General features: G+C 38.8%; 1 protein-coding gene across 2 annotated transcripts in view; it reads right to left on the reverse strand.

The window, feature by feature from the left end:
• LOC113945098 (ethanolaminephosphotransferase 1-like) overlaps positions 1-26,453 on the reverse strand; it is a 55,523-nt gene that overhangs the window by 13,222 nt on the left and 15,848 nt on the right. For both annotated transcript variants that reach the window (XM_027638944.1, XM_027638945.1), the window contains exons 3-6: positions 22,646-22,754; positions 20,503-20,577; positions 13,941-14,209; positions 5,956-6,064 (exon numbers count right to left, since the gene is read on the reverse strand). In XM_027638944.1, the coding sequence (XP_027494745.1) occupies positions 5,956-6,064; positions 13,941-14,209; positions 20,503-20,577; positions 22,646-22,754 (562 nt within the window). The remainder of the gene's footprint in view (positions 1-5,955; positions 6,065-13,940; positions 14,210-20,502; positions 20,578-22,645; positions 22,755-26,453) is intronic.

The following is a 26,453-nucleotide window of genomic DNA, read 5'->3' on the forward strand; positions in this document are numbered from 1 at the left end:
ATCATAGTCAATGCTTGCTGCAGATAACTGGAATGCTGTCATTTACCTTTCTTAGACACCAGACCAAAACAATTAGATTCAAAATATTCAGGCCTCAATATTTGCTTGGACAAATATTTAAATACTTTTTCCTTTTTTTTTTTTTTTAATTTCTTGCACATTTAGAGCAACTAGACACATGAAAATATCTTAACACACTGAATATTTAGCACAATTATCAGTGCCTGGAAGCAAGCTTCATCAAAAGGTGAACATTTAAAAGCACTTGTAACTGGAACAGTAGCTTTTTATGGAACAGTGTGACCTTCTCAGGCATGTTTTGAGAAGAAGACTCTTTTAATTGATTTTGAAAACAGATAATTGCACATTGAGCTGTCCACTAACTATAAAATTATATTTTATCATTATATAAAATGGCAAACTTTAAACTGCATAGTAATTGAGGGGGGTAAAAAAGCTTAGAAAATGAGTATATAATTTTCAGACTTAATTGAGCCTGCAAAGTCTGAATACATTAGGATGAAAAATACACTCAAACTGATCTACACGGTATGAAATTACTTTACAGGATTAAAAGAACAGTGTAAACATGAGCACTGTCTTAATGCACAAGGTTAATGTAGGTGTTGGATGTTTAGCATCTAAGATATTCCTTCAGTGTAAAGATTGTAAAGGGATGCATTTCTCATGTTTGTTGAAAAGGGGTGTGTTTGTAGTGTTTGTTGATTTTATACCTTTTTTTCACTGTCTAAGGAAGTACACACTGCATTTCTCTCTCTTGAACTGAGCTGTAAGATAACAATTAGCATTTTGAGGGATTAAGTGCAGACTGAAGAATTAGTTTATGGAAGTAGCTACTTCTTTGATGTAGTACTGTTCACACATCATTCTCTTTCTGGGCACAGCAAGAAATAAGCACCAGAGAGACGGTGCCTTTATTTGAAAAGCCCAGGCTGGCTTCCAGAAGGATTCCGCCAGGCAAGCTCCCTTGTTTGACCTTCTCCTGGGGCTCCCACAGCCCCTAAAATGACTTCTCACAGCTACCACCACCAAACTCATTCCCACCTGTAACCAGCATCCTGTGACACTGCTCTGCCTCTGGCCTTGAGTGCTCTGCTTTTCTGGGTTATTGTTCTGACTGGTTCAGATGAGTTACACCAAACATGAACTCAACAGCTTTTTAAACATATATCTCAAGTGACAAGTGAATATTTCACACTCTTTACTTTAACAAAGTCTCATACAATCTGTCACAACAATGCTTTAATAAATGTTAAATTGGTGACAGACATGTAGAAGCCAATTCATGTTAACCACACTTTTCAAACAGGACTGGTCAAAGCCTGTCAGAGCAATAACATTTTGAAAACATATCACTTAACATTTAATCATTCAACTAGTCATCATTAAGACAGAACAATCAGCCACTTCACAGTGGGAACTATAGGAAATCACTACAGAATGACTCATCTATATAGAGTAGAAAACATTTATAATTTGACCATGGCCTCCTAAACATTTTCTGACACTGAAAAGAGGGCAGGCTGCTGTATGATCACCTGTGGCAAAGACTTCCGTGTCCTCCTTTATCCACACAGGATGTAGGACACAGCGTAAGGACGAGGCCTTGTTTTAGATAGATAATTGTGCTTTCTCACTATGACAGAATTCAAATACTTAGCATGTTTCAAATGCTGTGGCTTGGTCTCATCATTAGTTTTTTGCTGCTATTATGTATTCATTTATGAATTTAATTCTCTTTTTATATACTTAAGTAGCTCCAAGAAGAGTGAACCTCAAGGAACACACACTGAAGAAGTCAGCACAGAATCCAATCCAATGCACATCAAAGGAAAAAAATTCTGAATGTTTTGGTCTCATCTCTAAAAAAAAGTTTTAGATCTCTGACAGATGCTAGTATTCAATTCACATTTCGTGTTCAAACCTGCACTTTGAAAATTTACCTCAGCTTTGCCACAGACTTCAGTAGCCCAGATCTGGGCACTGTTGACCAGATAGAGTGGACTCAAACGTGACACTATGTCTGGATTACAGAATGGTCTGCCCCATGTGCCACACACTGACGAAGTACAACATATCCACTCCATGCTTGAATGATCCTTTACCACAAAACCTATTACTGTGGTTGTAATTAATACTGAAGAGGAGCAGGAAACTTTCTCTGTGTCCCGGAGTCATTTTTCCAATGTGCTTTCTTAAGGAATGAGGCTGATGTGATAATGCTGCTTTTTGTGTACAACCCACCGTAACTTCTGAGCCCTCTGGTGAATTCTGAACAAATTTAATACACAGAGAAATTTCCAGTAAGATGCATGTGTCCAGTGAGGAGAGGATTGCAATCTGAACTCAAATTTTATTAGACATTATAAAAACTATCTCATACATAGCAAGTATGAATGTCCCAAGCATGGAAAATGCTTCATTTAGAACATGCACCCACAGGTCATTTAATAGCAATGTGAGACAGAAACCATCATCAATTAGTAATGCTACACCCTGCACTACAGATGCCTACCTGTCACTGAAAATCTTCTTATGAAATCTACAGCATCATTTGTGGTACTAGACTTTATGTGCAGGATTGACTGTTTTAAAATGCTTATTGTAAATATTTTATATTGCTCTCAACCTGATAGCACAGTGACAGGGAATGCTAGGCATTCAGGATGCCCTGGAGGGGTGAAAATAAATGACAGCTCTCACCCAAGTGCTGCCCTTTGAAGGGACCCTACTTTGCCAGATAATGGTATGGGACAATTGTGTTTAAACCCCAAGAGAGTTTTTGGAGTGTCATCCACAGGAGCCTTGATGAGTGCAGAAGTAATTAGTTCCACATGAGTGCACAGGCACATAACCTTAGAAAGGTCTGGTTGCTTTCATGCTAGGAGAGAAAAGGCATTTCTGCCTAGCAGCCAGGACAACGTGGAAAGAGGAGAAGGACCTTCTTAATTGGTTTGGTGTCCAGCTATGTGTGTGTTTCAGAGCTGAAGGATGGAATTGCTCTCACTGCCTGTGAAAATTATGGGCTTGTGTTTGCTGGATAGCTGAAAAATTCCCGTGAAATACTATGCAAAAGTTTCTCAGTTTCACAGGGCAGTCCTCTGAGGTTGCTGCTTAGCAGCCCAAGACTTGGCTTTCCTGCAGGTGTTCACAGTGTGCCAGACAGTTCCCAGGAGCATGCATAAAGCTCTCTTGGGAGGCTTTCCTGAAACATCTAATCTAAACACCAGTATTGCTGCACTTTTATGTATATCTTTGTGTGTTCTGGCACCTGATAAAAACTCCATTATTTTCAATGAATGCGTGTCACCTGGTGATACCTCAGCTTCCTCTGAGGAGGTGCTTTTGCAGAGTTCATCCTTAGGTTATATATGGGCTATTTTTTTTTTCCCAGAAACTCCAGGAAAGACATCTGAAAAACACTCATGTGCATCTCGTTTGGATTTCTTCCCACTACACAAGGTACTAGCTAAAGCCCAGCTGTTCTCAGAGAAGAGGCAGCTCAGCAGCTGAACTCCTGTTGTGCAGAGAACAGTAAAAACACCAAACAAATGCCAAGTATTGATGGAGCAGCTACAGGTTCATTGTTAAAAGGACCACTACTGACTACTACATGCCATCAGATGGTTAAGGACAGCCAGTTATGGTTTAGTGGCTCCTCTTAGGATCATGGGAAACTAACTTGTAAAAAGCATCAGAGACTCACTACATTGCTTTGCTTTTAACTAGCCACAAAGGCATTTAACTGAGCACGCCAGAGAGTGGGCTCTCTGATACAAATGGTTCTGGCTGAGCAAGACACACTTGCTGCAGTCTCTCTGACAGAGAAAATAATTCCATCCGCTTGGCTGCTTGGCCTTTGGTGTAGGTTACACGAGTACGTTTTCTGCAGTCACAGTGGAGTCCTGCAGTTTATCACAAGCTTCTAGAAATTTTATATATCCATAGTCACACAATCACCTTAATCACTACTGCTGAGATTCAAACGTGTGGTGAAATGGCAGTGCTTTCTGGATCAGCATGATCCAGACTGGAAGAATTCTACTTTTTTAATATTTAAATTTAGTGCCTGTTTTTAAGAAATTTACTAAGCACTGTGATGATTCTGCAATATAGAGTCAAACAAGACAATTTCTTGTATACTATAAACATAAACTTACATTTAACTATAATTAAGCTGCAAATGTTGCCATGTTAATGGCATTGTGGATAGTGTGTGAGAGACAATGTTTTTTAAAGAAATTTTTTGGCTCTTACTTAGGATGATGATGGAAGAAATACTCAATTCTGTGCTCACAGATCCATTCATGCAAGCATACCACAGAAGACAGAAGCAGTACTTCTTTCTAATGCCAATGGAACAGTCCTTGCTTTCCAGCTGGTTTTGGCAGACTATGGAAAAGGATGCTCAGTGCTGCAGATCTGATGACACTGACATGCTTCCCTACCACAAACCTTCCTACTGTGTTGAACAGGTTAAATTAAACCTTCATCCATGGCTTCCCTAGGGCAAGGGAAGCCATCAGTGTACTCACTGAATGGGCTGTCATGTGCTTTAGTGGCAGGAGCCAAAGCAGCAATGTTCAATGGACTGGCCCCAGCTACCACTTTACACCAGTGCTGGCCTAACCTGCTACTTCTGGGTGAGCCAGCATCCATCTTTCCTGGACTTGTAGTGCTCCTTTGAGAGCACAAATCAGTCCCTATCTACTGATACACCTCTGTCAAGTTGAAAAGGAAACCACTGTTTTTCCCCCTTCCTTTACTTTTTTCCTCAGAGTGCCTAAATCAGGCCTGACATGAAAAAGACTGTATAATCTTGGTCACACACAGTCAGTTTTATACTCTGGGTAAAGCACAAAACCATGTCCTTGCATATGCTGCTCATTGGAAAGTACAGCCTGAACGCAGTGTCCTTTCCAATCTGGGAATTCTGGGAAGCACTGCTGGGACGGGAGATGGTACCTGCTGAAGACCTTGCCATAGGAGAGGGTGGTGAGAGCCCATATCAGTGCAGTGGGTTCAAAAGTCCCCCCGAAAATGCTCAGGTGGCTCCTATCAAGTTGACACTAGTTGAGCACCTGTATCCAAGTCCTCCATTTGGCTCAAAAGCAGAAGACATTTCTTGGGAAGTAAGTCCAGAGTGTTTGTGTCAAACAGGTGCTTTGGTGCCCTCTTCTCATCACTTGTATGCTCATGAAAATCTCTAAAATATGTATGCTAATTTCTTCACCTCCCAAGCAACACATCAAAGCCATTTTGCATACACACATTTTTAGCTAAGACTACCATGTTTTTAAGTCATTAAAATGTAACTGCTCTTGTTCTCATCTAGCTATAACAGCCAAAAAACACAGGATGCTTATTTCAAACTACACTGACAGTATCAAATAATGAGTAAATAGCTATTGCTGTGTATGAAAAATGCATCACTTCTGTTCAGAAAGGAATTCTAAAGAAGAGCTTAGAAACAACCTGATTCTTATTCATATTTACAGTAGTGCCTCCAAGATTATTTAAATAATGTCTTCATTCCTTCTATTCATAATGTTTTGGAACATGGTGTGCTGCAGGCCAAAACACTGAACTTGGAACATATGTAAATGTGAATGACATTTTACCTGAGTGACAAGAGGAGTTCCTGTGACTTTGGGAGCCAGCCAGCTGGCACACTGCACTGAACTGCATATGCAGATGAGTAGTATTTTCTGTATTATTTGCGTGCAACAGGTAGTAATTCAGTGAGGAAAAAATTTTACAAAATTATCTACTTTTTTAAAGTTTCCCAGTATTAGCCCTTTTAATCAGCTCTACTCATGTCTTTTTTGTAATATCCAACACTTACAAAAAAAAAAAAAAAAGAGGGAAATATAAGACATATCTAATCAAAATAATTAAAAAGTAGTATATTTTTGCTTAGATTTGGACACTTACCTATAAGCAGGATTACTAATATGTCTGTAATGTAATAACCAAGCAGCAAAGGCTTCTGCCAGACTTCCACACCAACAGCACTGGTAAGTAGATATGCTGCTATTAATACCTATAGAAGAGGTATTAATAAATAAAAATAAATAAAAGATAACGTATTGTCAGTCCTGTACTTCTAAAGGCACAGAATTTCACTTATCATCTTGATAAAAATGCAAAAGCAAAAAAATTATGCAGAATTATTTAAAATGTATGAAATACAGCAAGCAAGCAACTTCCCTCTAATACATGCATCTGTTGCATGTGGTAAGTATTACTAACTTACCTTTTCAAAATACCTAATTTCTAAATCCCTTCTAAATGCCACGTCTCCCCACTACACATGCACTTTCTTGGTTTTGGATATAGATTTCAGAATTAGCAACGGGGTTATTTTTGCAGCTCAGCCCCCTGAACTGATCATATCAGAATAACTGAGGGGAGAAAAACTCCTAAGCTCAGCTGAAAGAATTATAAAAAAATCAGTTAAATGTGAAGAAATAAAAAGAAGGAGAGGGAGCTGAAGTATTCCCTGATTTTTAATTTGTTTGACAGATAACATCATTATAGGAGACAAAAAGAAACACACAGTCAGATGTCATTAGGAGTGAAAGGACACATACATGAGACTCACAAGTCATTTGCTGAAGTGCCACCAGTTTCAGAAGAGACGTAAATGTAGTTTCTGCTCTCTTTTCAGAGTTAATTTTGTGACCCAGCTGAGGTTAGAAATCTTAATGCAGCCAAAACCCTATAGCTCCTACAGCAATACCTCTCACATGCACCTGTAGCAGCACCACCTACAGCTCATGGCACAAACTGATAAAGTTTTACCATTTCAGATGTGTAACATGCAAATGCAGCACTGATTGTGATGCAGTGATTCCCAAACCCTTCTGCCTTTCACCCCACCTCCCCAAGGGACCCTGCTTTTCCTTGAAACCCATTTCCTTGCTTATCCCAGGCCACCCACCCCCTGCAGCCCCTTCTGCTGCCAGCACCCAGCTAGCAGGACTGCTGCCCTGCTCTTTCTCTAGGCTGTTCTGTTCTTAGCTGTTCAGTTTTCCCCTAGGGCCCATAAGAGGCTGTATGTTTCATGCTACACTTCAGCTCTAAATTAAAATGACAATGTTAATTATAATGCCATTTAGAAAACTGCATATTCATCTATTTATTCCCGGCTAACATTTAGTAACCTTTATATTTTCCATTCAATAATGCCTCTTACTCTGGGATGACAAACGTTTTTCAGCTTTACTTGTATTATAGATTTTACTACATATTATTTAGTTTTTTAAATACTTACTTTTTACTATGTTATGTGTTTTCTTCATTTTAACTTCAACAAATACATTTCCAGTCTTTTATTAAATTAAATGCTTTAACTTTAGGATACACTGAAAATCTCTTTTTTAAATAACAGGCTGCTTAAGATCACAGATTAATAGCAGAACACTGCTGGCACTTACACTCCCTATTACACGTGGATAACACTATATTTGACTTCACTTACATCTCTATATCTAAATTCTTGCCCTATCAGTATGTAGCTCTTTAAGAGTTTTTGCCTGGATGTTTGAATTTGCCTGTGCAAGAACAAGCAGCACAACAGATCTGCGACAGAGGAGGTGCTTCATCTTGAGCGACTGAAGACAGTGAGTTAAATTTTGGTCTAAATGAAGGACATGCATAATGGGTTTTGCAATCCACTACATCAGAGCTAACATTTGGCTTTCTGAAAAAATTGTATTATATTATCCCTAAGACATGACGGATGGAATAATGACCCCATCAAAGTTGATGGCAAAACTCCAACTGGCTTTGATGGAGACTGAATTTACCCTCGTATGTTGAATCCTGATCAGACTATTTTGGCAAGTGATAAAAAAGGAACATCAGTATTATCCATTATTACAGTCAATATCTTTGGCAGGGCAGCCATGAGCATCACTGTCAGATGTCAGCACACATCCAGGAACAGGAGTGCGGATGCAGTGAGCTCTCTCAGGGAATGCCCTGAGATTCGGTGATGCGCCACTCGCAGACTGAGTCTGCCTCTTATTTAACAGATGTAGCATATGAAAAAACACTCTTTGGCTTCAAATTTTTGGAGTGTTTTTTTTTAAGGACTCGTCACTTTGACTTCACTGAGGCAGTCTCAAAGACCTCCTTTAGAAAGATGGAAGGATGCGAAATTGGCTGTGTCCCTCAATCTAAGCTATATTAGCAAAAAAGTAAGTTTGTCACAATTATTGGCTAAAGCTAAGTATGTTAATCAGCTGTATAAACTGCTTTTGAAGGCACTGTTGATAAAAAAATAAATAAATAAAAATCAATGTAAAGCAGTGTCCCTAAGTGCAACTGAATAATTCTTCTTAAGATGATCAAGTTTTTTACTTATCTCTCTGCCATCGATCAGCTTTAGTACTTTTCAGATATAAATGCAGTCATTAGCAAGTAAAAATAATTGCAGTCTTTTGTAAATTGAGAAGTCCAAATTAAGTAACACAAGTGAGGACTATATAGCAAGGTAGTGCCAGACATATACAATCTTGGATTTAAACTCACTGCAGCATCTGACCGGGAACATTTTTGGCTTGCCAAGGCCTTAGCTGTGAGGATGAGGAGTACTTATGCTGAGAAAATTCTGGAAATACAAGGTGTTAATTTGTAGGCCTTTTGATATGGCTAGCAGCGGGACAGTTGGCTTCTGAGCAGACTCCCTATCTTGTCACAATTTTATAATACACAATAACATAGACACCTTTCCTCCTCTGTAAAATCAGAACAGTTCTTTGATGTGGCATTGGGGAAATTCTATATAATCATAAAGCATTATAACCCCTCAAAGTCTTCAAATTTCTAGTCTTTTAACTGTTCTCTAAAGTATTTAATTTTTTTAAATCACCATCTCTTACCTGTCTTTCCAATACTACAGGTGTAAGTTTTGTGGCCGCAATATTCTAGATCGTGTATGTACATACGCTTTTTTTCTCCTACATGATTTACCATTTGCACAGGCACATTTAGTATGCTGTGTGATATTCTACACAGTGGGAAACAAAATCAAACATTCTCTCATATTTTTTAAAAAATGTGGATATGCTTTTAAATTCTTTATGATTCCACAAAAAAATGGCATTAATTTTACTGTAATATTCAGTTTCACTAGCATATTGCTATAGCATTAATCGTTCATGTATTGAAATATTTTCCATTAACATAGTGCTCAAACTGAACATCTTGAAAGCAAAGACATTTAAAATACAAGGTTATTTTTTTCTTCTCAAAATAAATGTGACACTTGCCTAAAAGAGCACGAATTATTACCTACAAGTCATTTTAGCTTTAACACGATGTGCAATTTTTCCATTTTTATTTTTTCTCAGTCTTTTTCCTTTCAATAAATAGTTGAAGGTTGAAAATTTAGCCTATAAAAAGTTTCTTAAAAAGATCACTTTGCATTTAGACATGATAGGTAAGCAGCTAAAGGCACATGGAAGATTAATTAACCAAGAAAGGTTTGCACAGAATCATAATCAAGTGGTTAAGAATGAAGCAATCAACTGCTGCATAAAGAGCCTGTGCACAGTGGGATCTTCTGTTTAAATTTCACATGGATACACCACGAGGTTTCCCTCAGATAACTGAGTATTGAGATCAGTTTCCAGCCATGTCTGGAAGCAGCATGAAGCAGACACCATGGTCTGGGCAGAACTGCTTCCACACTGCTATCTGTTCTGTCACTTCCACAGTTTCAGTGTGCTCCTACCTTTGGAACCAAATAATAATAATATTTTATCACAAGTAAGACTATGCTTTCTACAGACACTTCAAATTTGAAAAACTGTGAAAGTGAATATCTTTTTAACTAAAATTAAATTGTGAATCCTAGTAATGTGACCAAAGAACAAGACATTTGCGTCTTTATTTTATTTTGCTTTTTAATAGACAACTTTTTTTGCCTCTCAGAAAAGGTAGAAATTTTTTCAAGATGTGATGTGCACTTGTATTGCTTGGGATTTCTCTGCCAGTTCCCAAAACGCTGGCTGCCACAGTACATCCCAAGAATAGGTCATATGAAACATATTTCAGCATGAGTTTGGAAAAAGCTTGTCAAAAAAACCCCGGGTATAGGGCATCCAAACAAAAAGCCTCCCCCTGCTTTGACTCAAAGGAAGAAGGAAAGGAAGTTCTACAATGTTTCAGTTGCCGTCTGCATCATGGATTTCATTTATTCAGAGTTCCAAGGCAGCCAGAGTGTTCTCCCCGAGACTAGGTGGTACTGTCCAAAGTCCTCTGGCAGAAGCAGCTGTGAAAGCATCTTAAACTGAAAACCTGGGGCTCATGGTCCAAGCACCCATCCCTTCAGGCATAACCCTACATATACAGGATTTCTGGTCATCCTCTCCTTACAAGGCAAAGGCTGGGCCAGAGAGAGCTGCCTGTTGCCTTTCACATTTTGCTACTTGTGCTGCTTTTGAGTTTGGCCTCATAGCTGGGGAGAGGGAGAGGAAGGAGAGTGGAATCGTCTGAGTCACTCCAGCTCTCATGCAGCTTTTCTTTGCACTTTTAATCTTTTATTTAAGAATATAAAGGCCACTTCCTGTTACACTTAAGGCAGCACCAATGGAAGCAGAAGTATCATTACATCATATTAAGGAAAAATGAGTATTTTGTTCTCCTACTATGAACTCACTGCAGTAGCTTAGGAAAAGCAACAGCAGGATTAGGGGAGTATTTCATTAGGGGAATATTAAATTTTTCAGGAGCAAAATAGTTTTGGTTTTTTTTAAAATCAGGAGGATGCCTGTGAAAATTAACATATGGCAAGAAACCTGAAGTTTTAATTTCCCAGGGAAGTTTTGCCCTTTTTTTGTCCAAGAAACTTAATTTGCAGATATTAACTTTTTTTAGTTGGGCTTGTGACAAAAACAAAAGTCTTTATCTTCACAAGATGTATCCAAGAAAATTTCTCACAGATTATAGCAGAGGTTTATTTTTCAGCCTTTTCTTCAGACCATAATTCTTGGGGTTTCCAATAGGTGTGCTTACTCAAAAGTGTATGAAAATTGTCTGGAGGCTATGGTACAGAGGCTCTTCTCCCTGCATCTTTTTCTGCTCACTCAGGAGTCAGAATGAGATAGCTCCTTGTGCTGGAGAGAGGCAAGAGGGTGAGAGTTTTCCCTGCTGCAGATGCCTCCTCCTTGATTCTGGATCAAAAAACGTAACAGTGCTCTGACCAAGCATCTCTCAGACACATTACTGCCAGTTTTCAAGTTTACAAACCACAGCCTCCTGTAAATGGCTGTCTGCTGTAATCAAAGCTAATTGGAGTGCCAATTACAGCCCAGATAGAGTAATTGGGTTACCAGTTGTGATGAGTCATCAAGTCACAGAAAAATGTGATCTGCGTTAAGTCCCACAAATTTCTCTATTCATAATGAGGTATTTTTTCATGAGGAACAGCAGCTCTTTTTATACCACATTTAAGGCAGAGCATGTGAGTGGGCTGTCTGTGTTTATATAGAGTGGAGCTGACTCAGCAGCAGTGTCCTGGGAGCCACACGCCAGTTCAGTTTTCATTAAGGTCAACAGTTATCTATTTGCACACTTATACTAACTACTCTTATTTCTTGAGTTTGGGGGTGATAATGAAGCCCAAAGTTCCTGGCTACCATCAAATTTAAAAGCAGAAGCAGGGGACTAGACCACCTGACTGTCTGACATGCCAATGCAATAGCACCACATTGTCAGTGAAATTAATGAAGACAGAACAGAGAGACACATTCCTGCAGCAATCCAGCTAGGAATGCCATGGAGGAAATTGTGAACCAAGCACTGGGAATCAGTCTGAAAGCAGCCTGCGAGTGCTTCCACACTCTCTGCATCTAAATGTGACTGTGGGAATATCCGGCAGAGAAGCAGTGGGGAAAAAAAAAAGCAAGGGGAGCATTACCTTTCTTACTTATCATCAGCCATTTCCTATTGTCCCCAGTATCTTCTCCATTAAGTAACTGGAGACGAAGAGCTACTTTTAATAGTGTACACATCATACAAAATTTGCTGAATTGGTTTACAAAACAAGAGCAATTTTTTAGGAGAGTTATGATCTTAGACTAGTTAGTACAGCTGGGAAAAAAATACATTATGTACTTCCTGGTGCGTGTGAAATGTAGTTTGGACTAATAGAAAAATACTACCTCAACCTACAAATTCTATTTTGTCTTTGTTCATAGGCAATCACAACTACAAAAGCTATTTTTTACAGATGGGAAAACTGACATACAGAGATTTCAATAGTACAGTCTTCCACCACTGTTGATGACTGTGCTAAACAGCATCAAAAAAAATTCTGACAGTTACAGGCTTATCACTTTGACCATAGCCAAATCATCACGGAAGTTACTAGAAAGCAAGTGTGCAGGACAGCAATGCAGCATCAGAGGGAAACAGGAAATAGCACTTGTTAGCACCTTGCATCCCAGTTAATCAAAGCAGTTTACAAACTTTACTGATATCCAGCCTCACCACAAATCTGTCAGGCAGGGAAATGTTATTAGCATTATTCCCCAGATGGAAAAGCAGTGCCAGGGGCATAGGGCACTACCAGCACTGACACAGTTAACGATACTTCTCTGCCACTTGATACCCATTCCCATATTTAAACACTAATACGGGTCGGATGCTGAAGCAATCCAGCAGAGCTTTCTAAACATTCACACATACACCGATCATCTGACCAACAAGTGAAATTGGTTTGAACATAGCTATTTCTCTCCTGCTGGAAGAACTTCACCAAGAAGCCTTATACAGACATGGCTAAAACTTGCAGACCAGCTGGTTGCCTAATGTCTTAATCCTGAGCCAGCTTCTTCTCCCAGAACCTATTTTGTAGAGGATGACACAGATGCACCACAGCTGGACCACCATCTCTGAGTTGTTCTCAAACCACTGGATTCTGATTATGTTTACAGCAACACATCTGCAGCCATTAATTCAAATACTATATTTCCATTAAAACACATATTTGAGTATTTGTCAGACTTCTTTTCAATTATGTATATTTGGCTGTACCTTTCATCTCATGCCTGTGACAGGAAACTCAGAAGACTGTGACTGTGTTCTTCAGTCTGCAAGAGCTTGGCTATGTAAGAAACAAATAAGCCAGCCCAGAAATTCAGTGCTGGGCCCTTGGAAGTGCACCGAACTTGTTACTCCTGATACTTATTTGTGTACTGTGGACACCACTCACCGTGGTGGCCTGGGCATGTTTCTGAAGAGGTCCACCTCAAGGTAGGGCTGTAAGCCAGTCAAGAACTCAGCTGGGGCTGACTGTGAGCTGATACATAATTCATGTTACTGAATGTCATTCCCTATGACTTTTTGACATCCATTATATGACTGACTTTTTTTCAAGGGTAGAATTCACTTTACAACAGTTAATGTTCTCTGTATAGTTACAATGTTGTTTCCATCACCACACTTGTTGTAAAACAGGGTAGAATTGAGAAGGTCTAGCAGTGTATAACCGCGTAATTACTATTAGTAGATACTACTTGGACTACTTCACATCATGTCTCAGAACCCAGTGTTGGGGGGGAAATTGCTTACGGCTTCAGATAGCAAAATAATTTTTGTTAACACCACAAATCAAATGCAGTTAAATGACATTCTCATAGGCACTATCTGGCTGCTAGGCTTGCTGCAAGTCTTTTTTCTCCTGCAAGGCAATGAATCTCTGATGCTGACAATTTGCTCAAGAGCACCCCTTCACTGCAAATGCAGGAAATATTTCTGAATTACTTTTAGGGTTATGCAATTTTACATATTTCAAGGTCTCAGCCAAATATATTTGCCTTGAGCACTATTTTTCTATTTCTTTAATATTATGAAAACAATTATATATTTAAAAGAATAAAACCAAAACAGAAATGATAAATACTTACCACTTGGCTTATATCATATCCCCAAGGAAGAAAAAGAACTCCTGTGTTATATTTCTCCCAGTGTGAACACATGAAGTTAAACAAGACAATGCTTAAATATATATACATTGTATATACAGAAACTCCAGTCTTCCCATTGTCACGGGAACAGACAGAAAAAAAGGAAAGCACAAAAATGGAGGTAGCCCAGCTATCCAGTCCATGGTCGAATAGTTCTCCCAGAGGAGTACTGGACTGAGTCCTTCGAGCATGTTTCCCATCTATGGAGTCTAGAAGGATTGGGAAAGAAAAAGAAATGAAAATTTAGAGCACAACAAAAGGAGTAACTTTCTTCACATACACTGCACTACTGCCATATATAACGTACGAGAAAATCGCACTGATGACTGAAGCACAACAGCCTCCTCAATACCAACCATTAGGATTGCTCATAAAATACTTGTTTCGTTATCAAGCAATTTTTCTGTCCTTACCTCAGCTCTGAAGCTTTAATGCCACCTTTCTTATGAGCTTTAGAAAGATACTCATAATTACTTGCCCCCAGTGGTCTTGAAACACTTTAATGTCAGTCCCTGCAATCAGTTTCAAGGGCTGAAAAGTGTCCATAGGGCTTCTCACCCATCCATTGGTGTTGGGCACCCTCTGAGCCTTCAGACCACTTCTGAGGTAGACTGGGGACATTGTTTACTGGCGGACTTGGCAGTGCTGGGTTAATGGTTGGACTTAGCAATCTTCAAGGTCTTTTGCAAAATGTGTTATTATATGAATCTAAAAATACATTATAGTTAAGGAGCATTACACGTTGATTGATCACTTTTAATACTTGAGTGCTTGAAAGATGGTCCAATACTGCACTGGATCTCACTCTGAAGATGCAGTTGGACAATATGGTTTGAGTTGATCTGATAATTCACTGCTGTTGAACAGGGAGACCTGCAGCCTGTTCAGCTGGTGGAAAGAAAGTAAACATTATGTTTTGTTCTGTGTCACTAATACATTTGGTGTTATGAATAGTACAAAAACCAAGGGAGACAGCACAAGAGAGGGGTGGTGAATGCAGGCAGGAGGAAGGGGATCTAGTGGTTGTAACCTTTCTTAGCTGTGTTGTCAAACCATACTTTTAGCCTCTTCTCTGAGATTGTGCTGCTGAAAAATATTTTCCTCTTAAAGTTAAGCGTAAAGACGCAGAATGAATCTCTTAGGAAAACGTACGCAGAACAAACCTTACAGATTACTTACTATTGTCTTGAATCTCAAAATAAAATGGAGACTTTTTTTCTTTTTAATGTTACTTGGAAGGTAAAGCAGTTATTAGCTATTGATAGCATTAATAACGCAAAACTGACTAGAGATATGACTCAGCAGAGTGAGACCAAAGACTCCACAGCTGCTATAGATCATATGCTACTTACTTCACCAGATTATTTGTCATTACTCTGAGTTTTGTTTAATGTAAATACACTTTAGGGACCTAAACTGGGAAAACATGGTGTTTAATTTTGTAGTTTTTAGACTGTCTCTCTATTGTAGTACCTAAACAGCTGCGAGATATCCTCCACTCAAATACAAATCTCTTGAGACAGTTCTCACAACTCTAAAATTAAATATCTCAAAGAGGGTTTCAAATATAGCTTGCCCCTTTCTAGAGACACTTTCTTTCTCTACTAACATTACCACTGAATTTTCAACATCTTACTGAAATGTGCAGAAAGAAAACTATATATAAGCTTGAGGTTAATTGAATGGTGTTACTATAACTGTAGAAATTCTTCCATCCAGTAAAGAATATTTCTGAAATTTAACTAGCAAATAAGTATATTATCAACCCTAAACAGTTTACAGTCTTTTATAGTTCAAGAATACCTGTCCAAAATAAGAGAGAATTCATTTACACAGGTAATACTTTTAAAAATGAGAAGATTTTTCTGTTCATAAATTATTTTAAGTTGTCACAAAAGTGACATTAGATAGTAAAATATGTACATCACAGAGAAAAAGTGGTTTTCATTTTGCAAGAACTTTAGTTTTATTAAAAAGAGGTTTACAATGGTGTCATAAAATACAGTATTTCTAATTATAATGGGCATGGAGAAAAACACAGGGACTATATGACACATAGATAAAATCAGATTTTCAAAAATCTTTAACCAGATTTTCCATGTAGTTTCATTACCTTTTTAAGAGATTGAAAATATTTTGGTTTAAGTTTCAGTTTAAAATTGTTCATGCCAACACTGGTGTGTATTCAGTAGTGGACATACACTGTCCCACACTTCCATTGCTTTAGAATTCTTGTATTTTTTATGATTTTGTCTCATAAAGGTTCATAAATATTCAGTTTTATTACATTTTATATAACTTTTAAAGAGTGGAATTTAAAATAACAGCAAATAGCAGTCCATTTTATGGAAAGGGAAAGATACTAAACCACCTTAAAAAAGGGGGCGGGGGGGAAGAACAGCATTTGGAGAGAGAAACTGTGTCATTAAAAAGAAGCTGAGAGATTACAGCTGCATATTTGGTTAGTTATTATGGCTCTTTGCAGTCTTCCAAAGGGAAAACTTTGGCCATGAAGAATTAAATCTGAGACTAAATATTTCATGAAGTGGCTTGGACAGCAGACATAAAAATCTACATATACATTAGTTCATTATAGCTTTGACTGTCAACATCATATTCCTTGCCTTCCAAGTATTAGGAACTAGAGGCGTCACTGGCAAATACCATCTACATTAAGAATCTTGGAAGCTGAACTTCTAATGAGCTTTCTGGGGTGTCATACAGTAACAACTCCAACATGTAATTCCTATTTATGAAACAATAGCCATTTCATTAAATTCTATACAATTACACAAAAATGGTTTTCACAAAGAAACTGCTGCTTCTGATAATTATTATAGAGAGTTAGGAAAATCTGACTGGTAGTCAGGTTCAAGGGACATTGCTTTTTATGGTACAAATACAAAGGAATTCCGGAAAAAAATAATTTTGGCATGATCTCACCAATTTAATAGAAATGCCAAGGCATTTACAATGCAGAGGGAGATTTCTCCACAAGGGGATACCCCCAGATCAATCAAGATGGCTCTATACACATGAGTCTGATTCCAAAAGTGGTCAGCACCTTTGCACAGCACTGCAGCATACTAATCTATAACACATCCATATGTAGCCTCAGTGTCTCAAGTATGGCACACAAATATATGGCTACACTCTGCAATGGCCTTACAAGAAACAGCTCCAAGGAGAGTATACATTTAGAATCACAGAACAGAATCATTATGGTTGGAAAAGAATTCCAGGATCAAGTCAACTTTTGACCAAACACTACGAGGTCAACTAAACCACATCACTATATGCTGCATCCAGGAATTTCTTGAACACTTCCAGGGACGGTTACTCCACCACCTCCCTGGGCAATCCATTCCAATGCTTAACAATCCTTTCAGGGAAAAATTTCTTCCTCGTATCCAACCTGAACCTCCTCTGGTGCAGCTTGAGACGATTTCCTCTTTTCCTGTCACTGGATGCCTGGGAGAAGAGGCTGACCCCCACCTGGTTACAAACTCCTTTCAGGTAGTTGTAGAGCCTGAGCCTCCTCTTCTCCAGACTAAACAATCCCACAGCTCCCTCAGCCACTCTTCACAGGACTTGTGCTCCAGCTCTGTTGCCCTTCTCTGGACTCACATCAGCACCTCAATCTCTTTCTTGTAGTGAGCAGCCCAGAGCCGGACACAGTACTCAGAGGTGCGGCCTCACCAGTGCTGAGTACAGGGAGAAAATCACTTCCCTGGTCCTGCTGGCTACACTATTGCTGATACAAGTCAGGATGCCATTGGCCATCTCAGCCATCTGGGCACACTGCTGGCTCATGTTCAGCTGCTGTCAACCAGCACCCCAAGGTCCTTTTTCACTAAACAGCTTTCCAGCCACTTTTCCCCAGACCTGTAGTGCTGTGTGGGGTTGTTGTGACCCAAGTGCAGGACCCAGCACTTGGCCTTGTTAAACCTCATACCATTGCCCTCAGCCCATTGATCCAGCCTGTCCAGAACCCTGTGCAGAGCCTTCCTGCCCTCCAGCAGATCAATACTCCCACCCAACTTGATGTCATCTGCAAACTGACTGAGGTTGTACTTGATCCCTTCATCCAGATTCTGGATAAAGACATTAAACAAGATTGGCCCCAATACTGATCCCTGAGGAACACCACTGGTGACTGGCTGCCAACTGGATGTAACTCCATTCACCATCACTCTCTGGGCTCAGACATCTGGACAGTTTTTAACCCAATGAGGAGTGCACCTATCCAAGCCACAGGGTGCCAACTTCTCCAGAAAAATGTTGTGGGAGCCAGTATCAAAGGCTTTACTGAATTCCAGGTAGAAAACATCCTCAGCCTTTCCCTAATCCACTAGGCTGGTCGTCTGGTCACAAAAAGAGATCAGCTTGGTCAAGTAAGACTTACCCTTCCTAAAGCCATGGTGGCTGAGCCTGAGCCCCTGGTTGTCCTGTATGTGTTTAGAGATGGCACTAAGATGATCTGCTCCATGACCTTCCCTGGGTCTGAGGACAGACTGACAGACCTGTAGTTTACCAGATCCCCCTTCCGACACTCCTTGCAGACGGCCACCACATTGGCTCACCTCCAGTCTTCTGGGACCTTCCTGATTAAGCATGATAAATGATGAGAGTGGCTTGGTGAGCTCATCCACTGGCTCCCTCAGCACCCTCAGGTGGATCCCATCTGAACCCATAGACTTCTGAGTGTCTAAGTGGCACAGCAGCTCACTAACTACTTCCTCCTGGATTGCAGGGGGTCTGTTCTGCTCCCCATCCCTGTCTACCAGGTCTGGGGACTGGCTGCCCTGAGGATAACCAGTCTTTCTGTTAAAGATTGAGGCACCAAGTACCTCAGCCTTTTCCTCACCCTTGGTTACAGTGCTTCCCTTCACATCCAATGAAGGATGGAGATTTTCCTTGGCCCTCTTTTTGTTATTAAAGTATTTATAAAAACATTTTGTATTATCTCTCACAGCCGTGGCCACATTGAGTTCTAGCTGAGCTTTCATCTTTCTAATCTCTCTAAATGACCTAATGACATCCTTGTACTCTTCCTGACTTGCCTGCCCCTTCTTCCCAAGGTCATAAACTCTATTTTTTTTTTCCGAGTTCCAGAAAAAGCTCCCTATTCAGCCAGGCCAGTCTTCTTACCCGACAGCTCATCTTTCAGCACACAGGGATGGTCTGCTGCTGTATCTTTACGATTTCCTTCTTAAGGTATGCCCAGCCTTCCTGGACCCCTTTTACACTGCACTGTGCAGTCCACGTAAATATACTACCTTAGAGCCCCCCAAAAATTAACTCTGTTGCACCACATCGCAGAGAGACTAGTTCAGAATGAGATAGGTTTGGAAGAGAAAGCAAAAACACCATGCTATTGTGGATCTCACTCCCAGATCTGCATCAGTTCAGATTTATGTCTTCACACCACTGCACAGCAAGGTGCAATATACCTAAAAATACAGTCATGGCATGGTACAAAATAGTAAAAATGGAATATGAAATTGAGGTGTAGGTGTTACAGGAGAAAAACAGCAAGAGGAAAGAAAAAAATCATATTTCATCTACATAAGAAGCTCAGCCCTGTCATCACACATATCATCACCATTTCTCCTGACATACACCATAAGCACTGAAGTACCTAACAGTTTCCTTTTTCTCTGCTTTGCCCTTTTTTTCTCATTTGTCCTTGAAAGCACCCTCTGGTAATGCTGGCATTGAGAAGTTTCTCAGAATGTCAACATCAAGGAACAAAGATTTTTATGAAATCAAAGAGCAATGACTCCTATGAAGACAGGTTGAGAGACTTGGGGCTGTACAGCCTTGGGAAGAGAAAGCTGCCAGGGAGACCTCAGAGCTGCCTTCCAGTGCCTAAAGGGGGTCCTACAAGAGAGCTGGAGTGGGATTTTTTTACATAGGCATGGATGACAGGACAAAGGCAAATGGGTTCAAACAGAAAGAGGGTAGGTTTAGACTAAACATTATGAAGAAATCCTTTACGGTGAAGGTGGTTAGACACTGGATCAGATTGCCCAGAGCAGTTGTGGATGTCCCATGCCTGGAAGTGTTCACAGCCAGGTTGGATGGGGCTTTGAGCAACCTGGTCTAGTGGAAGGTGTCCCTGCCCATGGCAGAGGGAAAGGAAATAGATGGTCTTTAAGGTCCCTTCCAATCCCAACCATTCTATGCTTCTTTGAGTGCTGCTACATAATGATTTCCACTGTTCCTCTAAAATAATTTGAACTTTACAGACAGGTAAGAGCCTCATCATCAACCTCTAATATATAACTTCATATGCTGTTCAGGGTTTTCTTCAGTCTTATAAATTTTGTGTGTGTGTTTGGTTATTTGGTTGTTGTTTTTTTTTAATCTAAGAGAACTGTTTTGGAAAGAGATCAGTAATTTATCCACAGTGCCTCTTCATCTCAGAATCCACACTAGTGAATTTGAAGATAAAACTATAAAAGACATAAGATGTGTAAATTATTTCACTGTACTTTACCTAAAGCATAAGCACAAAAGGTGGTAAAAGCACTGAAGAGCCACACCCAGGTGGGAACAAGTCCAGGACTGTTACCTGAAAGAAATGTGGTAGTAAGTCAGTGTAACAGTGGTTAACATCAAAGAAATCCACCAATATGCATATGTATAAAAACAAGTTGCCACAGACTAACCTACTGCATCAAACATTGAAATACTTGGTTTTGACCTTCAGGCATCAGTGAGCTCTATTGAGCAGGCTTAAATGTGTTTATCTTCTGTAGAGGACAGAAGATAAGGTTTTTTGGTCCTGACATTACTCTATTATTGCACAAAACAATGACAGCAACGAGATAAAAATTTTCACAGGTCACAGGAAGACTATCCGTCGACAAATCAGTTAATGTTTATGTAATATCTAGAGGCAAAAAAAAAGGTAGTTTTCAAGCATGATTATTAGTGCCAACCTGGGGTTTATGTAGTACTTTTAGCATACAGATCTCAACAGGAAGTTGTTGTCCTCAGGCTAGGACAAATATTAGCACCCTTTTTTTTCCTTTGAGAAAAAAAGAAAGTTGAATTGGACAGAGCCCAGGGTTCTGTTCTTGCTCTGCTGATAGCATTAACCCAAGGTTATTTTTGCTCTTTTAAAGAAATCAATCCTTTTTCCAAAGACTGTTCTATTTAACTTAAACATCATCCAGTAAGTACCACACTAGCACTAAACAACTGTAAATGCCTCTCAGATTTCTGGCATTTGGCACCTAACACAGGGAATTCGTGCATACAGAGGTGTGTCCTTGCCTGAATGATGCCAGGAGTTGCCAGCACCTAAAGCAGTGCCTTGACTACCTTTCTCAATGCCTCATTTTGCCATTCTGAAAGAAAAGATGGCAATTCCTGACTCCTAGCTGCAAATCTGCAAACTGTAGAATGAAAACCAGCTGTCCAGGAAATTAAGTCTTTTATTTCTGATCCTAGGTATGGGATTGATATATGATACTCAAAAGGCTTGTTAGGTTGCATGAATGTTTTCAATCAATTGAGAAATGATGGGCACTGTTCTCATGTGAAATCGAGAAGAGGCTTGCAAACTACACATATAGGCCTCGACTCCAACAGACTTAATCACCATTTCAAATATCTTCAAGTTCCATGTATATCTACTGGGAATTTGTCAAGATAACATCATCCCATGAAAAAGACTTGTTCTGGATGCTCTTTTATTACAGAACTTAATATTAGCTGCATTGATAAAAAAACCCCAAGTGTTTAAGAATGAGGCCACACAATATATAACAAGCTGGCCCTGAAAACATAATGCTCATACAGGATTACTTTTGAACTAAAACTGCTAACTCTGCCTCTAGAACTATTACCATTAATGTACAAACAGCCCACACCAAAGGGTACCTCTTGAATCTAAACACAGGCATAAAAAAAATTAAAGACAGAGAAACATAGTTGTTTCAGGAAATAAAGCTGTTGCCTTCACTAAATTGCCCAATTTAAAGAAAACTAAAGCTTTTTATATATTTTTATATATATATATGTTTTACATATTATTAAACACCTTACAGAAGATGCTTGCTACTTTTTTTAGGCTCCAACAGCTGGTCTGAGAAGCCCAGAACTAAACATGCCCTACACTCAGGAGCAATCAGTCAAAAAGCTTCTGACTTGGTCTACCACTCAGACTCAGAGAGTTGCGATTTGAAGCAACATTTATTTAGAAACTATGTCTTCTTTGTCTAGAAGCAGTTTTGAATTGGGGGTGTGTGTATAGTAATGAAAGAGAAATAACTTGTTCAGGTATCAATTTAGGTATTAGGAAACGTGAAACCAATGAAAACTTAATGAAGAACATTTGGGGTTTTTTTCTCTGTGCATTTAAATCCTGGAATAAACTTTAAATAAAATGAGATACTATCATAGGCTGCAAGCAGCATATGCTGAAACCCATTTTAGGGATAAAATTAAATAATATTTTTCAATAAAACGTTCTTAATTTTTAAGGCCATATGTGAGGTCAGATCCTCCTGTTGTGCTCATGGAGTGTCATGAAGGGAATGAGTGGAAGATTCAAGTGTCTGATCGCTCCCCATAACAATCAGAAGTACAAGCAGCTCACTAATTCTAAAAAATTACAACACGAGGATTTTTACCTGAGGCAGTGTAGTCCCAGTCATAAAAAGATATTAGAAAATAATTAAATAAAATCATGACAAATCCAGAGAATGTTAACAGGTTGGGAGCAATCCACAAAGGCACTATCTGTTAAAAAAGAAAGAAAAAAATTTCAGAAAAACTGTACATCCTATTTTAATTAAATATTTTATATCAGGAAAGAAGCCTTTATATGGCATCAGCAACGTTCAGATTTGTGCATATTTCACCATCTTCAAATTAAAATACCATTTTCATTTCTGAAATTTATTTTTAAATGCAATCCTTTTGCCTGATCTTTGTGACTGCAGTAAAAATGACATTTTAAAACACTGTATTCCCTATGTTGTACATTATCCTTATTTATGCAATCATCAAGGAAAACTTCCTGCAATCATCTGTATCAGAACTGAAAGAAGACTGCAGCACCCCAGTGTGGTAATTCAGCATCCACGTGGTAAGGTTTTTTAAGCATTCTATTCCCACACTATAAAAAGGAAACTTCCTCTTTTAAAATATGTCAATAATTTCTAACTCAAAACATCAACAAAATCATACCCTGAGTGCTCTCAGAAGCTCCCTCCATTACAAGCAGCTCCCTACTTCTCTAGATAGTAATGTACTGCTAGGGTCTCCTTCTTTACTTATAAATTATAAACACTCCATTAATTGATTTCACTTTGTAGGGTGCTGAAAAGGATTCTGTCTTCACCTAACCCTCTAATTCTTTGTCCCAGTAACCACTCTCAGCTATTCACGCCCTGCATCTTTAAGGTGTTCCTTACACTGCAACAGGGATCCGTTTTGGTAACACTCTTTCCAAGTAACACAGTTTCTGCAGCATATTTTTTTGAAATAGCACACACAGCTTTCTACGTGATTTTTAGACAGAACATACTCGCAGAAACACTAAGTATCAAATAGCATCACTCAAACACACTATCAATATATTTAAAATACAAAAATATTGGAGGCTTATAATCAAATTCTTTGGAGTGCCTAAGGACTGAAAATATATCTAAAGTACTTTAACAGTACAAATTATTACAAGACAATACTAAAGAATAGGAAGTCAAATAATTTCAGATACTAATAACAGTTCTGAAATAAAATGATTTGTTAGTTTCTCTGGACTAGTTGGACGGACAGACAGACGAATACATATGAATTTGTATACACCTTTACATTTCCTCTATCCTATTACTACATGAAAAATTTACTTTTAAAATTTGAATGCTTGAATGATTAATTATTCTGACTAGATCCTCTTTTCCTACTGTGGAACAATTTATAATACTCAGGAGGAATTGTACAACTGATAGTGTACAGTCTAAAGTGTAAACTTTCAAAAAATCAGATTAAAATTCCTGAATACTTTTCTGTTATGTTTTTTAGATGTTTTCTGTAATAGCATTAGTAGTAACTATCATATCTGAAAGTTTCTTTCTTTATCACCAGGATTTTATCACTAATTTTAAAACAATGTATGTCAGCTCTCATAGTATTTAAAATACATCACAGAATGCATACAACTACACTAAAAAAAAATTTAACATATCCATAATCCTAAGTGTTCAAAAGCCCAAATCTAAACCTCTAAGGAAAGGGACAGCAAATGTCCCCTGAAGTTCCTTTTGGAGAACACCTAGGGTAGAACCCTTCACTGCACAGTCCCCTTTTCTTATATTGACTGCACGCTCAGCATGCAGCAACAGCAGCATGTTCTCCCCATTTTGCTACCTGAGGATGCAGAAAATGAATCTCCTGCTGGGGAATTTATCTGATGTCTATGGCCATAATTATATGAAACATGAACGACAAACACTAAAAAAATTCTAGATTTGTCTCTTTTAGTCTGAACTGTGGACCAAAATAGTGTGTTAAGTCACCATGGATGAACCGTTTACGTGGATATACAGACGCCATCCAACGTATTGTTTTAAAATGACTGACTTCTCCTGCACGATTCATAAGAATTGTTGACTATTAAATCAAGTGGGGCACCACAATAATCTGCTTTCTAATTAGGTTCATTATTCTAAACAGTCACAATGTCATTATTAAATTATTACAGAAAATAATTTAAGCTTACACAGTGCAAACATGAAGAAGTTATTTTAACCCACTTTCTTGCTAACAGCATGTATTCTAAGAAGAAAACCTTCAAAGGATGTTGTTATACTTGCAATCCCTTTGGCTAACAGACACACCACGAAAAACAGTTACAGGAGTTCTGTCCTCAGGAAAACAGACTCTCCTGCAGTTAAACCCCTAAGCATGTTCTTTTGATCCCTACTGAACCTAATCTGTCTAGGTATTTGGAAAGTATTCCAATTGCAAAATCCCTTTTGTTACATTTAATGCCCCTTATCCTTTTGGTTGGCCTTACGCTACCATCACCTTATTTCATAATTTAAAAAATCACAGAGTGTTCAAGATTAACTTCTTACACACCTTGGAGAAATAGAGTCTGAATTCATGGAAGGATAAATTGCAAACTTTATTATCTAATTAACAGACAGTAGAATTCTAATATACCAATGTGTTACATGATTAATACAACTGAAGGTACCATAGGGAGAATCACATCTGTTCTCTGGCAAAACTTTAGTATGCTTAAACCTTTTAAAAAACTTTTAGTTCCACAAAACACTAAATGATTTCTGTTCCACCAGGTCTACAGCCACTCATTCGAAAAGCCTTAATACAAACAGTAAATCCTTTAATATATCAACTATTTGGATTATAAATGGTAAAGTACATTTATATAAAGTTCTGTTCAAACTTCACTAAGTCACTTGAGACCACTAAAATTCTACTCTTGCCCAATTCTAGTGATAAAATCAAAGTTCATAAAGGCAACAGAGGGGAGTTAAATTGATTTCAGTGAAACTGGCAAACACCTATGTATCCCACTGGGATTTCCTCCTTTTCCTCTCATTGTCCTGAACAGATGTGATTTCTTATGAACACAAATACAGGAGGAATAGTCAGTTTCCATAATAGCTAAATAATACTACTCATTATTTATCGGAGAGCACAAGATTGTGCCTCATTATAAAATACAAATCCCAATTAAAGGTAAATGCATGGAGCATTGAATTAAATGAAGATGAAATACCTATAGTTGCGTAATCAGCATGGTTTTAAATAACACATAGAGTCATATCCTAGTGCCATATCCTGGCTTGTATCAGCAGTACTGTAGCCAGTAGAACCAGAGCAGTGGTCTGTACTCAACACTGGTGAGGCTGCACCTTGAATCCTGTGTTCAGTTCTGTGCTCCTCAGTACAAGAAGGACATTGAGGTGCTGGAGCCTGTCCAGAGAAGGGCAATGGAGTTGGTGAAGAGTCTGGAGCATAAGTCCTATGGAGAGTAGCTGAGTGGGCTGGGGTTGTTCAGTCTGGAGTAAAGGCAGCTCAAATGGGGACATTATCACTCTCTACAACTGCCTGAAAGGAGGTTGTAGCCAGGTGGGGGTTGGTCTCTTCTCCCAGGTAACAAGTGATAGGACACGATGAAACAGCCCCAAGTCACACGAGGGGAGGTTATGTTGGACATTAGGAAAAATTTCTTCACCAAAAAGGTTGTTGAGCATTGGAACAGGATGACCAGGGAAGTGGTGAACTCACCATCCCTGAAGATATTTAAAATACATGCAGATTTTGCACTTGGGGACATGGTTTAGTGGTGGAATTGGCAGTGTTGGGTTAACAGTTGGACTCGATGATCTTAAAGGTAATTTTCACCCTAAATGATGCTATGGTTCTATGATTCGTATAGTTGTTACTATAGTTTCATACAAC

The sequence above is a fragment of the Corapipo altera genome, unplaced genomic scaffold (genome assembly GCF_003945725.1).
Source record: "Corapipo altera isolate COAL_440 unplaced genomic scaffold, ASM394572v1 49, whole genome shotgun sequence".
In the NCBI taxonomy this organism is placed as follows: Eukaryota; Metazoa; Chordata; class Aves; order Passeriformes; family Pipridae; genus Corapipo; species Corapipo altera.